This window comes from Phyllostomus discolor, chromosome 10 (assembly GCF_004126475.2).
Source record: "Phyllostomus discolor isolate MPI-MPIP mPhyDis1 chromosome 10, mPhyDis1.pri.v3, whole genome shotgun sequence".
Taxonomy (NCBI): domain Eukaryota; kingdom Metazoa; phylum Chordata; class Mammalia; order Chiroptera; family Phyllostomidae; genus Phyllostomus; species Phyllostomus discolor.
In genome coordinates, this window is record NC_040912.2 from 5,796,741 (window position 1) to 5,810,083 (window position 13,343).

A 13,343-nucleotide genomic window follows, 5' to 3' on the forward strand; every position below is an offset into this window, starting at 1 on the left:
TCAGGGGTGTTTGTCAAACTTATTTTCACCGGGGGCCACATCAGCCTCACGGTTGCCTTCAAAGGGCCAAATGTAATTTCAGCTCCTTAACAGTTAAGGAGTAGTTACATTTATACAGCCCTAAAATTATTTCGGCCCTTTGAAGGCAATGGCGAAGCTGATGTGGCCCCAGGTGAAAATGAGTTTGACACCCCTGCCTGATATGGTCCTATATTTTACAGATGAGGAAACAGATTCAGGAATTTTAACTGTCTAATGTTACAAAGCATGCTAGGATGCACCGTATTTGGTCTTCGAATGCAGATCTAGCTGACTATAACCATTATATTATCCTACCTCCTCATTCCTATTTCTTCTAGGGCATCCGATAATCTCGGACACGTGTCCTCTTATGCTAATATCTGTGTGCTTCTGTGAGTTTGTTTCCATGTCAGTAATTTCATATGTATAAGAGTGACAGAAAGCTTGAAAATTGTAACTTAAACAAATTGTTCCCAATGAATTCTTTAGGAGAGCAATTCAAGGTTGGCCTGGTGACTCAATAGTGTCACCAGGAGGTGCTGTAACTCTCTAAGCTGTAGTCCTCATTTTCATTCTGACAAAATAGCTGCAGGCGCTCCAGTCATCACTCCCGTGTTCCAACCGTGAAAACGTTAATGTGTGAAGGCAGAGGCAAAAGTGACAAGCCGATGAAATCTTCACCCCTGTTAAAGGTCATTCCTGGAAACTCTACCCAGCAATTTCCATTTATCTGTTGCTGGTGGAGATTGTCAGAATGACCACTCTTGGTTACAAGAGGCTGGGAAAGGTAGTTTTTGGGTGGGCACATTGTTACACTGAACAAAATCAGAGTTCTATGAACAAGAAGACCAATCTGCTAGTTTCTTGAAATAAGCCAAATAAATGCATCCAGTGATATTGTTCCGCAGTGACTGACCAGCTGGGAGAAAGTTGGGGTGTCGAGGAGCTGAGAATATCTTGAGGAGGTAAAAGAGTTGGTTCAGCAGACGGTAGAGCCAGGGAGACTATGTCTTGGATACTCAGGAGAGCCGTCAGGGGAGCAGCTTGAGCTGAACCAGGGAAAGGTGAAGAAGGATCCAGAAGAGGGGTGTGGCCCTGGCGATCCGACTCTGACTTCACGCAGATCACAACCAGGGGGGAGAAAACAGAGAAATCCCAGCCTCTGAATATGCCCTAAGTGTGAACCGTTAAAGCTGCACGGTTGGTAAGATTTCATATTGTAAACATCATCTGTGGGTAGAAAAGCGGTTCTTCCCGATGGGCGCGGGGAGCGGGAGGGTGCAGAGGAGGCAGGCTCAGCTGGGGAGCAGGGTGAAGGAATGAATGCACCAGGACAGCAACGGGCCTTGGGGCCAAGCTGGCCGAGTCCATACTCCGGCTCTGCCACTTGGCAGCCACGAGACCTGGCACAGGTCGCCTGATCTTTCTGACTCTTCTAGTTCTTGTTTTTTAAAAAGAGAAATGGGTGAGGCAGGGCATGACATGTGGCTGGTGGCAGTGGCGTGGCCATCGGAGTCCCTGTCACATGGCCAGGTGTCACCCGTCACCATGTACTGCCTGTGCGCTTGCTGTGAGCCCCATTGGGATGCAGGCCAGGAGCCTGGTTGCTGGGGGAGGCATGCGGGGCTCCTCGGAGTCTGGGGGAAGACACTAGTTTTTGAAGTGCCCGTCACCAGGAAATGCCCTAAACTCTTCACATCAACTGAGGCAGGAAGCCTTCCGCTGGGTTGACCAAACGGTGGGTCTCAAATGCTCATTTGGGGCCCCCTGAAAAAAAAAACCCTCATCATAGAAGGGTTAACTCCTCCCTGATTCACCTTCTTCCTATGGAGAGTGAAGATGAGCATGACGCCTGCCCCCAGGGTTGTCCCAGAGAATGACGCTGGTAGAGCCCCTGGTGCATCATAACGCCCAACACATCACCCCAGTTGTCAGAGGTACTGCCTCCCCCCATCACCCAGGCACGAGCAGGGCTCGTAGGGTTCCATCTGCCCGGCTGTCTCGGCTCCCGCAACCCCACAGAAACTTGAACAAGGGCACGAAGTGCACGTATCCTCACACTGGGCCGGGAAGAGAGAGTGTGATGATGTGATTACTGAGGGGTTCGTGGATGGCAAAAGCGCTTTCAAGTGCTTCTGTAGACTCGGAAATGGCCTTGGCTTCGGTGTTTAGGAAGGGCGGATCTCCCGGAGCAGCAAACACGCTGTCTGCCTGTGTGTGTGTGTGTGTGTGTGTGTGCACGCGCACGTGTGAGCTCCCTGTTCCTGGAAGAGCTTCACATCTCAGGTCAGGCCTTTTCTGCTCTTGCCGTCTCTTTGCTGGTCACGCAGGCTGGGTGTCGGGTGACTTATGGGTTCTTGCCTCTGGTTTCTGAGACGCGAACGGGCTGGACTAGGAATTGGGGGGAAATCAAAGAACAACCGGTGTTCCTGGAAACGATGCGCAGGCACAAGATGCCGTATCCGCCACCGCCTACCTTTCTCCGTACCTGCGTCAGCTTTTGTGCACTCAAGGCACTTTTCCAAGAATCGTGCCATCTGATCCTCTCCGAGGCCTTTGGAGAAGGCAGGGGAGATTCCTTTCTAGATTTTTGGTTGTTTGTTTTTTTACTTAAGAAAACCAAGTCTCGGAAAGGGGAAATGACTTGCTTCTGCTTGCCATGACCCGGACCTGAACCCACGTCTTGGGGCCCCAGGCCCTGACCCTTTCTCCACGACTCACTCCGGTGGCTGCTAGCCTGCGTCCTTCCCTTGTCTGGAAGGTGGCGCCTGTTTTCCTCTGGGGTCCCACCCTTGCGAGGGGAGGACCGTCCAAACACACAGCGCTCTGCGGTCGTTGTAAACGGTCTCAGAGGTCAGGCGCTCACCGTGTTCCTGGAGCACGGAGACAGAAGAGGTCGGCGTGTAACCGCTGTGGTCCTGCCCGGGCAGAGCGCGTCCCGTTGGGTTTGGTCCGGGCTCCTCCGCCTGCACGAGAGGCTTCTGGGCGGACTTGAGGTTCCACCACACGGCCACAGCAGGGCTCTCCCCAGCACAGAGGTCTCTGCCGTAACCCCCTCACGCCCTCCGCCTCTCCAGGGTTTCTAGGGCTTGAAATTCCTCCATTTGGAGCCTTGAAGACTAAGACTAATTGGTCTTTTAGGAATTATTTTACTGTACTTAAGAGTTTATATTAAAAAAAAAACACACTCAGGGCCCTGGCCTGTGTGGCTCAGTTGGTTGGAGTGTCGTCAAGTAATCTGAAGGGTCGCAGGTTCGATTCCCAGTCAGAGCACATACCGAGGTTGCAGGTTTGATCCCCAGTGCAGGTGTGTACAAGAAGGCAACCAAAAGGCGACCAGATGATGTTTCTCTCTCCCTCTCTCTTTCTTTCTCTCCTTCTAAAAGGAAAAAATTGTCCCCAGGTGAGGTTAAAAAATTAGAAGAAAGCTACCTAGGGCCCTGTGTAGGGGAGTCACAAAGCCTCATTCCTCTGGCCCCAGTGTCCTCGTCCATTAGACATAAGCAGTAAGAAGCACAGTAAGATCAAACGTGCTTCACGTAAAAGGGCTCTGAGAATGTAACCTTGACCGAGAGCGGAGGAGAAGGCTGGGGTGCTGGTCAGGGAAGGGGGCACAGTGGCAGCAGCCGGAACCCAGAGCACAAGGTTTGACCCGGGAAGCTCTGCTGTGTGGGGCTCGCCGGCGGGCTGGCTGACCTCCCGGTGTGGCCCACGATCGGACCAGACCAGTGGCGGCCTTGCGAGCCTTTTGGATCGCTTTAGCCTCCAGCCACCAGTGTCTGGGAATACAAAGCAGTGTGGTTCATGGCACCAGATGGTTAACGGTCTCAAATGTCCCCTGCCCCCTGCCTAAGAGGAAAAAGACCCCCCTGGAGAAATAATCAAGGATACTATTTTCAAAGTTGCCATTAATTGTGTATTCAGGAGAGCTCATCCCCTGCGGGTTGTCCCGCTGGGAAAGGGGGAATTCAGGGTGACGGAGGAGCTGTGCCCGAGAGGGGTGGTTGGTGCAGTCTTTATACGGTGGGGAAGGCAGATACAGGCACGTACTCAACTCCAGGGAGCCTGGGACAGCCGGCCATCAGCAGCTGACTTCCTTCCATCAGAATGTGTGCCTCGGGGTAGGTCTGGCCACCTGGCCTTAAACTCGGAAGCCGCACAGTCCCGTCATCTCTCCTTGGAGTGCCCCCCACCGCTGCTCTTCCAGTCTCACGTCTCAGACACCCCCCGTGTTTCCCTTCTCTCCCCTCCAGCCAGTGAGACCTGCAACGACTTCCACCCGATGTTCTTCACGCACGACAGGTCCTTCGAGGAGTTCTTCTGCATCTGCATCCAGCTCCTGAACAAGACATGGAAAGAGATGAGGGCGACTTCCGAAGACTTCAACAAGGTGAGCTGACCGTGGGGCAGAGGCAGCGTCATCGTGCTGTCCACGGTGCCTCCTCTCTGCATGGCCCCTCAGCGGCGCGGGGACGGCAGGCGGCGAGCTGGGAGAATGGGGAGGGCTGTGGTTTTAGTCTGCGGAGACTTGAGAGGGGAGAAAGACAGACAGACCCACGTCCGGGTTGGTGGTGCTCTGCTGTCTCTGGGAATAGGCTTGGAGCAATGTCGTTCCGTTCGCGAAGAACAATGCCCAGGTGAGCTTTTCCTGTAACAGTGCGGCTCTGGGAGGCCTCGCCATTGCCAGATCGACTGGGGTGGGGGGCATAACGCTGCCCTCCCACCTGTGCAGGGGCTGCCACGGGGAGAGAGATCAGGGCGCCTGTTGGGTCTAGGTCGCGGGGTGTCTTCGTGGACTGTGGGCGTGTTGAGACAGTTCGCCCTTGGCCGTGTCAGACAGGCCTGTTGTTACACCACGAGATCTCTTTCGGAGAGTTGAGTAAGTGTATGGGGAACGTCTTTTGGTTTAGAGAAAGCATTTGGTTCTTTGAATGGAGGTGTCCTTGGGTTTTCTACAAGAGTGTGAACTTCTTATTTCTTCCTGTGAGCACGTGCTGGGTGGAGGCAAGGGTGCTGACCACCCTGGAGGGAGCAGAAGCACCGTGCACACTTGTCGAGATAAGCAAAATCTCCGTCCTGACATAAAGGCCCTGTTAATAATAATGATGGCCCAGGTGTGTGTCAGCCTTTAATTCTTCTGCTTTGTCACTGTGTGGTTGGCCTCATGACCCCTGTCTGCTGACCTGGTCCTAGGGACATACCTCTTTCTAAAAGTCCAAGGGTCAGATCTCACAGCTAACCCAGGGGGCCTCATGGACTTGTGCCTGCGACGTGATGTAATACATGGATTCCAGCTTGGCTTGATGTTCTCGTCGCTGTCTGCCTCCGTGCCACCTTTTCTCAGAACGTACCTTTCCTTCCTTCCCACGTCGTGTCTCATCACGCTGACCCCTCTTCGGCCTTGAGTGTTCACTTTGAAGGACACGTGGGATGACACTGGACCCCCTGGGTAATCTGGGCTCATCTTCCCTGCTTTAAGGTGAGCTGATGAGCAACCTCAGTTCTATCTGCGACCGAAACTCCCCTTCGCCATAGAAGGTGACACGTTCACAGAATCTGGCCATTAGCCCCTGGCCTCAGGAGAAGGGCCAGCATTTCCCCTGGCGTGATGTGTATTTAATTTGTAGGTGGATTGATTTGTAGGTGTATGTATCAGATGAAATTAATGAGACATGGGCAGATGAGCTTTTTTTTTTGTCGTTGTCCCTTTTGCTGGTAGGCCAGAATAATACCAGTCACGGAGTCCCAACTAATGGTTGCTCAGGCACAGCTATAATTATACCCCTCTTCTTTTATGTCCCTGTGTGAGAGCCACTAATCCGGCGTGGAAGATAACTTTCGGATTTTTTTCCCCTGCTGTCAGCCTATTAACCACCGCTCTGTTCTAGCAGATAATAAATTGGAAAAGAGAGATGTTAATCAGTTCACTTTTCTCCTTGTCATTAACTCGGAAGCAGAAGTGATTGAATTTAGGGAACGAATGTGGGTTTGGTGTTCCTGGCCCCAGTTCATGTGTTTCTTGTCTCCCAAGATTGTCCAAATTTGAATTCGGAAACGTTGTCAAGAAGCTCAACGTCAGACTTAATTTCTCTTGACCTTTCCTTGGCATCGTCTCAGGCTCTGGCCACTGTGAATGGACGCGTGGGTGGTGGGTCGGAACGTCAACCGGAAACGTGAGGTCTGCCTTCTTCAGCTCATTACTGGAGAAGCGGGAGCCCTTCACCCACAATTTAACTTTCCCAGCAGACAAGGCTAGATTCCGGCAAGCGTGGGAATCTCTTGGACAGCCCACCTGGGGTGGGACCGCGGTCTGGAGGTGTCAGGTGCGCTGGGTAGTCCCTGCTGCCGCGTGAGCTGAGGTGCGAAGGGCGGCTGTCTTTGTCCTCCTCTGGACTGGGGAAGCGGCAGATGGGTTGTTTTTTCTCATTTATATAAGAGAAGTAGGATTAGAGAGTGATTAAAATATTTATACTTTGAAAGTAATTTCTTTCGATTTCTCAGGAGAGCAGCCTCTGCAGGGTGATCCATCGATTCGGGCCATGGGGTTTGTCTCCTGCGTTTGCGCCTGTTACTGCTCATACTCGAGAGCGTGCGTTATTCATGGTTACCGGCACTCGAGAGGAGACGGGCGACCGCTGGGCACCTTGGCGCACGTGGGGCTGTCATCGCGTCACCGACGCCCTCGTTTCGGAGCAGGGCAGGGAGGGGACGCAGTGATGTGGATGTTTCTGGTACAGGTGTCGCACTGGCAGATTTTGTCGCTGGTGGCCCCCCCTTAAAGAGTCTAACAAGGGTCTACACGTCAGAATCTATACCTGCGTGTGCATGGCAGTGTTTCTCAGGCTTGCGTTAGAATCAGCGAGGGGGAGGGAGCTGGAGCCCTGCTAGCCCAGGGCCCTGGCACTGCACACACCGGTTAAGTCTTAGGGCGGGGTCAAAGCTACCAGTGAAGGTTTTTGTTAAGGTGGACTTGACCAGTGAAGGTGAGTCATGTCGGTGGGATCGCCGTCAGGGGACACACGGAACATGCGTCACCAGCTGGTACACGTGGCGTGCATTGGTGAGACGGTCTGTCCATCGGTCCGAAAGGCCCAGGTTCTAACCCTGGTTCTGCTACTCAGAAGCAGCACGCCTGAAAATAAAAATTGTTTTAAAAAGTGGATGCCAGTATCCCATCGCTCCCTTTTATGGTGGAGTGATATTAAGTTGAAGTCATAACGTGAGCTTGCTTTGAAGTAGTAAAATGTCACATGCAGTGGTAAAGCGTTCTTTTCGTATGTAACAAGATAAATTCTGTCTATTAAAAAATGAGTCAATTGCACTTTTTTTTACTTTTTATTGAATTTGTTGGAGTAGCATTGCTTAATAAAATTACATAGGGTTCAGGTGTGTGATTCTACAGCACATCATCTGTACACTGTACTGTGTGTTGACCGCCCAGTCGAGTCTCCGTCCATCACCATTTATCCCCCTTCCCCCTCCCCCTCCCCCTCCCCCTCCCCCTTTTAGCCCAGTAATCACCATACTGTTGTCTGTATCTATGAGTTGTTTTTTCATTGCACTTTTTTAAAAATTTTTTAAGATTTTATTTATTCACTCCCAGAGAGGGAAGGGATAAAGAGAGAGAGAGAGAGAAACATCAATATGCAGTTGCTGGGGGTCATGGCCTGCAACCCAGGCATGTGCCCTGACTGGGAATTGAACCTGTGACACTTTGGTTCGCAGCCCATGCTCAATCGACTGAGCTACGCCAGCCAGGACTCATTGCACTTTTTAAAAGAAGACATTTTTTGGCCACTATGTTAAAAAAAAGGGGGGGGGGGGTATAAAGGAAAGCTGTCTGTGTACCGCAAATACAGTTCTTAACTGAATTAAATAACTCATTTAATGGCAGAGATAGTGTTGAAGCTGAAAATGTCATGGAGTCTGGTGGTGTCTTCCCCTAAACAACTTTATGAGACACCTTAGCTGTCGATTTGACAAGCCGTGGGAATGAGCCCGGAAATCAGCTGGTCCCACGCCTCTCGTGTCCCTACCGGCTGGTGGGTAGTGGCTCTGCAGCAGGTACCGAGTTGCCCAGACCTCTCTGCTGGGAGATGGCTGAAGGATGGCTGAGCCTTCTAGGGACCACCCAGATATCTGTTCGTAGCATCGGTGTTACTTTAGATACTCTCAAATCGACATTAAAAACCAAGGTCCAGTGGTGTTGCTGTGCTTTCAAATGACCCAAGTGGAAGAAACTCACGACTGGGAAACATAGCCACTCAAGAACAAAAGCCCTATTTAAAATGTCACCCAGCAGCATATTAATTAAGCAAAGCGCAACATGGTAGAGGTTACAATCTCAGGCTTGCAGATAAGAATCCACCCCTTAAACTAGGAGAGCCCGGGCCCCGGGGGGAAAACCGGGCCCCCAGGACAAAGCCGAGGCTGCCCCAAGGAGGCTCCAGGCTCCCAGGAGTCAGCGGGAGAGACTCTCTGGGTCCGGAAGACTGAGAGGGCGGGGCAGAGCGGGCGTCCCAGGAAGCCCCCGGGAAGATGATCCGTGGAAAATACCCGCTAACTAGTCACATCTGGTAGGTTAGCGTTTAGCATGAAAAAGGGATTGTTTGAAACCTAAAGGCAGCGGCTGCATAACTAGAAAAAAGAAACAGAGTTGCTCCCTTACGGCTCCCAGCTGACTGACCTTCTGTGCATGTATTTCAGGGGGCGATTACGTATTCAGGAGCCCCCTCTCTGGGCTAGGCCAGCTCAACGTGATGGTGAGGCAGATGCTGTGGGTTAGCTGAGCTGGCTCCGGGAATGAAAGGTGGTCTGTAACCCTCCGCATGAATAAACATGAGTGCCATTTGCATGAGGCAGGTGACTGTAAAATATCTCGGAGCGAGTTGTGAAAGGGGGCTTTGTGCCTCCGCACGCAGGGGAGGCTGGGGAGGATGCGATGCTGTTCCTCTTCATTAGAATTCCGTCGAGCGCTGCTGGTATTGATCGGAACCGAGGCCGGTGTGGCTAATAAAGTAGGTGTACGTTGTAATTGAAACATTAATATTTAAGGAGAGGAGAAGTCTGTTAAAGGGCCCTAATGTCAGACGCTGGGGTTATCCATTTTCCAGCTGTCTAGGCTGTTTATGAGAATTTATTCAAAAGGCCTGTCGTGTTGCACAAAGGCCTGTAGGTTTGGCACGAAGAAAATCGAACCTGCTCCAGAAGCAAATGCATCATATGAATAGGTTTATTTTTCCCTCCCATGTTTCTGCGAGAGAGGTAGCGAATGGTTTCGTGCGTGCGTGTGTGTAAGTGAGTGCTTTTAAACTATTCATCGAACGGGCTGCCACCGTTTTTCCTGGGGTCGGCCGTGCTGGGCTGGACAATCATCAAAGCGGTTCTGCCCCGGTCCTCACCAGCATCAGTTATGCTGCCGGGGGCAGCAAGGGGACCGAGAAAGAGACCGCCTTCGCCGACCCCTTTTTCAGTTGGTCTCTTTCCCGGTCCCGCCCAGTGCGTGCACCTGCCAAAGGCAACGTGCCGGCCCCAGGTGACTTGTGTCTGACCTCGGAGCAGAGGAGCCAGGGTTCTCAACTCTCACGTCACTGCTGTTCTCACAAGCTTTTTAGGTGTGTTTCCCTCCCGCCAAATTTTAATGACTCGGGTATATTGTTACCTGTTTATGTAATGCGTGTTTGTGTGCATATATATAGGCACACATATATACATATTTATGTATATATCTACATAGTGCTTTGTACATGAAAAAGAGTAGGTTGGGTTTCATTTTCCACCTCCAAGACACCACCTTTCACCACCTGGGGACACAACCCTGTCCCCTCCCCACTCCCCCGCACTGAGAATGCAAGGCAGGGAGGAAAGAGCCAAGGCCGAAAGCGAGCAGAAGAGTCTGGTGACCATCCCCCTGCGGCCCCCCACCAGCAGTGTGACCTTGAGCATGTCCTTGAGCTGCCAGGGTCTTTCTCATCTGCAAACTGGTGGCAGCAGCAGCAGCAACAACAACAGTAATAATAACACACTAAGTCCTAGAGACGCCGCAAGGATTGGGTCCTCACAGGGCAGCTCTGTAAATTGCCCCGTGCAAAGGAGAGGTGCTGATCTGCACAGATAAACCTAAGCTGACAGGGATTTGCACTTGATCTTGAAGTATAATTGAGCTGCTTTGATTCCCTGAGATAGTTTGTCCCAGTATCTATAGACACGGATCTCTCCGTCCCTCTGGGTGGGAATCCACTGGACTTTGGTCTGGCTGCGGAAGGAGATGTTGGCCGCAGCTGGATTAAAAGCAAGAAGGACCAGTTCCTAAGTGAGGAATACACTGGCTTAGCTGACTCGCAGCCTCAGGGCACCGCTGCCAGCTGGGTGACCTTGTGCAGGGCACTTAGCACCGTGAGTTTCAGGCTCATCATCTGGGAGATGGGGCCAGGGAAGTGCCCACAGCTGGGCGGGCTCAGAGCCCTGAGCCGTGTCGGGTGGATAAACTGCTTGGCTCCATCAGGCCCGGAACACCAGGCGTCTCAGCACTAAATGCTCTGAAAGGAAAAAGGCCACTGGGGCTCGCTGACAGCAGCCACTCCCAGGGACAGGGGACAAGCTCCTCCCACTGGCTGGCCCTTTCACTGAGTAGGAAGCCCATCTCGTGGGCCGGCACAGGCACAATGGCTTCAGCGGTACAAGGTCGAGGTGACTGATGTGAGGACACTGAGATGACCTTGGAGTGGACCATTGCCAGGGACTGTCCTGGGTTTGCCTTTGACAGCCCAGCCGTACCTCGTTACGAGGGGGGAGTACAGGGGGACCCTGAGGTGTCCAGAAGGCATTCGATATTGTTGACTCTGTTCATGTAAGTTCCCTAAGACATGGCTGAACTGTTTAAAATCTGTTTCAAGCTTAACTATTGGGTTTCGTTGGCTGCTTATGTGCTTTGCTTTCTCCACATTCTCTGAAACTGGAGCATTTATGAAAAGGAATGATGCTTATGATGGCTTAGTCTCTTGAATAATTTGGGATATGGCTGATGTCAGTAAATATACCGGTACATCTTCTGAGTTTCTCTTTGTGCAAAGTCCGGCTTAGAGTTCTCGTTTCCAAAGTCCTTCTAGAATCAGTGCACCTTTTTGTTGCATGTGTAACATGTGCTCGATTCAGACTTGCCAACGATGAGAAGGAGAGGATTGGTAGGTTCTTCCGCCGGGCAGAAGTGGGACGTGTCGGTCCCTCGGTTCCCTTGCAGACCGCCCCTGACCAGGACAGTTGTGACGACTCTCTAAGTTAGCTGCTCCGCGCAACTCTCTTCGGTGACTTCTGAAACTTCTTTCCCTTCTATTGCCTGCTCATTGGGGTGCTGTATGGAATCCCCTGTTCCACTCCGGGCTATAGGGGGGACTTGGCGATGGCCCAGAAGTTGCTTTAAGAGTATATGGCCAATTCGAAGGAAGTCGCCTACATTTTAAGTAAGGCACAGTGAGATTTAGGCATTTTAAATACAGGGCAGATAGGAATCAGACTTGGATAGTTAAGAAGAATAAGATTAGAGGTAATCTCATGAGGTACAAGTCTACCTTGATTTAAAAGAAAATATCCATCTCGTAGTTGCAAAGTAAATGATGTTAAAAGGGAGTTGAGAAATGCACATCTATGAAGGGAGGTGCTCCTTAAGGTAGAACAGAAGGTTAAGGAGCAGTCGTATCGGTATTCCTTCTACCAACTGAGGCCTCAGAAGGAGGCATCCCCAGTCTGCCCACAGGGTTACAGCTTAAAACAGCCACCTCCGCTGACCTGGAGACCTGAGGGTATGAGAAGAACTTCGGGGCTGTTGGTATTATTTGTTACACAGCATTAGCGTGGCCATAGCTGACTTAGACACCAGCTATGCTAGTAATCCATCTCCCAGCTTTGAAACCTTCCCATCTGCCAAATGTCCTTCCACACAGCTCTGACCATATCCTTGCTTTTCGTCCATCTGGGTCCACTGCCTGCCTCATAAAGTTCCACCTTGGTCTTCCACCAAGATGTTCAGATTCCTCTTTCATTCACCTAACGTACTTTCCGTGCTTCTGTCCTCACCTGACCTGAGCTCTTCCTAGGCTCACCTGCCCACCATTTCCTGTGCACTCCACAGTGCTTACATGGCCCAGGCACTCGCTCTTCCTCCTCCTCCCCCCACCAGAGATGACACCCCGTGTGCCTGCTGGCATTCAACGTGAGGATTTGGCACAAACACCGCCTCAGTGAGTTGGTGACCGTCTTCTTTTCATTCAACATGAAACTCTTCACCCCTGCCCCTGCAGCATGGAGTTCAGAATTTCTTCCAGAAGGTGTCTTCTAGCTGTATAGGAGTAGTTTATTTATAAACCTGTCTTTCCAAATGAAGTCAACACATCATTGGAAGCGCAAACCATAGCTTTAAATATTAATATCCTCCAAATGTATTTTTAAGTAGTATCTGCCCAATTAACTTGAGGTGAATGTCCAATGAATACATGGCCCTAAATATTTAATTCGCTCATTATTTAAAATGGCCTACCTGGCCGGTAACCTGAGTTAATTGTTTTGTCCCTGGAGACCATAGATACTTAGTATTCTGTAGTGCTATAGAATAAAGAACTTTCTTGCCCCAAATGCCAAAAGATGTTATTCAGAAACACTTCTAGACCTTTCATTCCAAATCTCTTCTTCAGATGTCAAAATTTTGAGGGAGTTACAAAATGATTTTGCCAGTCATTTCTTAATAAAAATGACAGTAGTGATTATGTTTCACATCTGTGGCTTTATGCAAAGTGAACAGAAAGCTGCAAAGACGTTGAGCAGTTGCAAAATAAACTGACGAGGAGCATGCTTGGAGTTCTGAGTTAAAAAAAAAATCCCTCTGGTTCATTTTTTCACCTTCACTCATCTCTTATTTCTCTCTCAGGCCTGCTTAACCCACCTCCCCTGGCCTTGGAGGAGTGTTCTGTCTCCCCGCTAGTCTTGTTTTCTGTTTGCAGGCCAGTGGGGAAAATAATGTCACTACTGGGACTTCCCCTTCCTGGTGGCTGCCAAGGGACTTTCCCGTGGGGAGGACAGACACCCGTCCGGAAGCCCACCCCAGTTAGGTGGCCGCCGTCTCCCCAGGCACACCCAGGAAACACATGCAGCCAGCGTGTTCGATGGAAACGTGGGCACCTCACACAGCTCACAGAAATCGTCTGTCTCAGTGTACCTTTATCCCCCACAGTCCTCTGAAATTAGAAAAAAAGATTGCTTTCCCCGAGAACGTCATCAGAGTAGAAAGACTTGATTCCTGTCCCAGCGATTGCGTGCTTTAAATGCTGGGG

At 50.9% G+C, this 13,343-nt stretch overlaps 1 protein-coding gene across 3 annotated transcripts in view; it reads left to right on the top strand.

Annotated features, from left to right (window-relative positions):
- The window catches only part of ELMO1 (engulfment and cell motility 1), a 472,089-nt gene that overhangs the window by 332,188 nt on the left and 126,558 nt on the right, over nucleotides 1–13,343 (top strand). For all 3 annotated transcript variants that reach the window (XM_036010403.1, XM_028526015.2, XM_028526016.2), the window contains one exon: nucleotides 4,275–4,411. In XM_036010403.1, coding sequence (XP_035866296.1) covers nucleotides 4,275–4,411 — 137 coding nt within the window. The remainder of the gene's footprint in view (nucleotides 1–4,274; nucleotides 4,412–13,343) is intronic.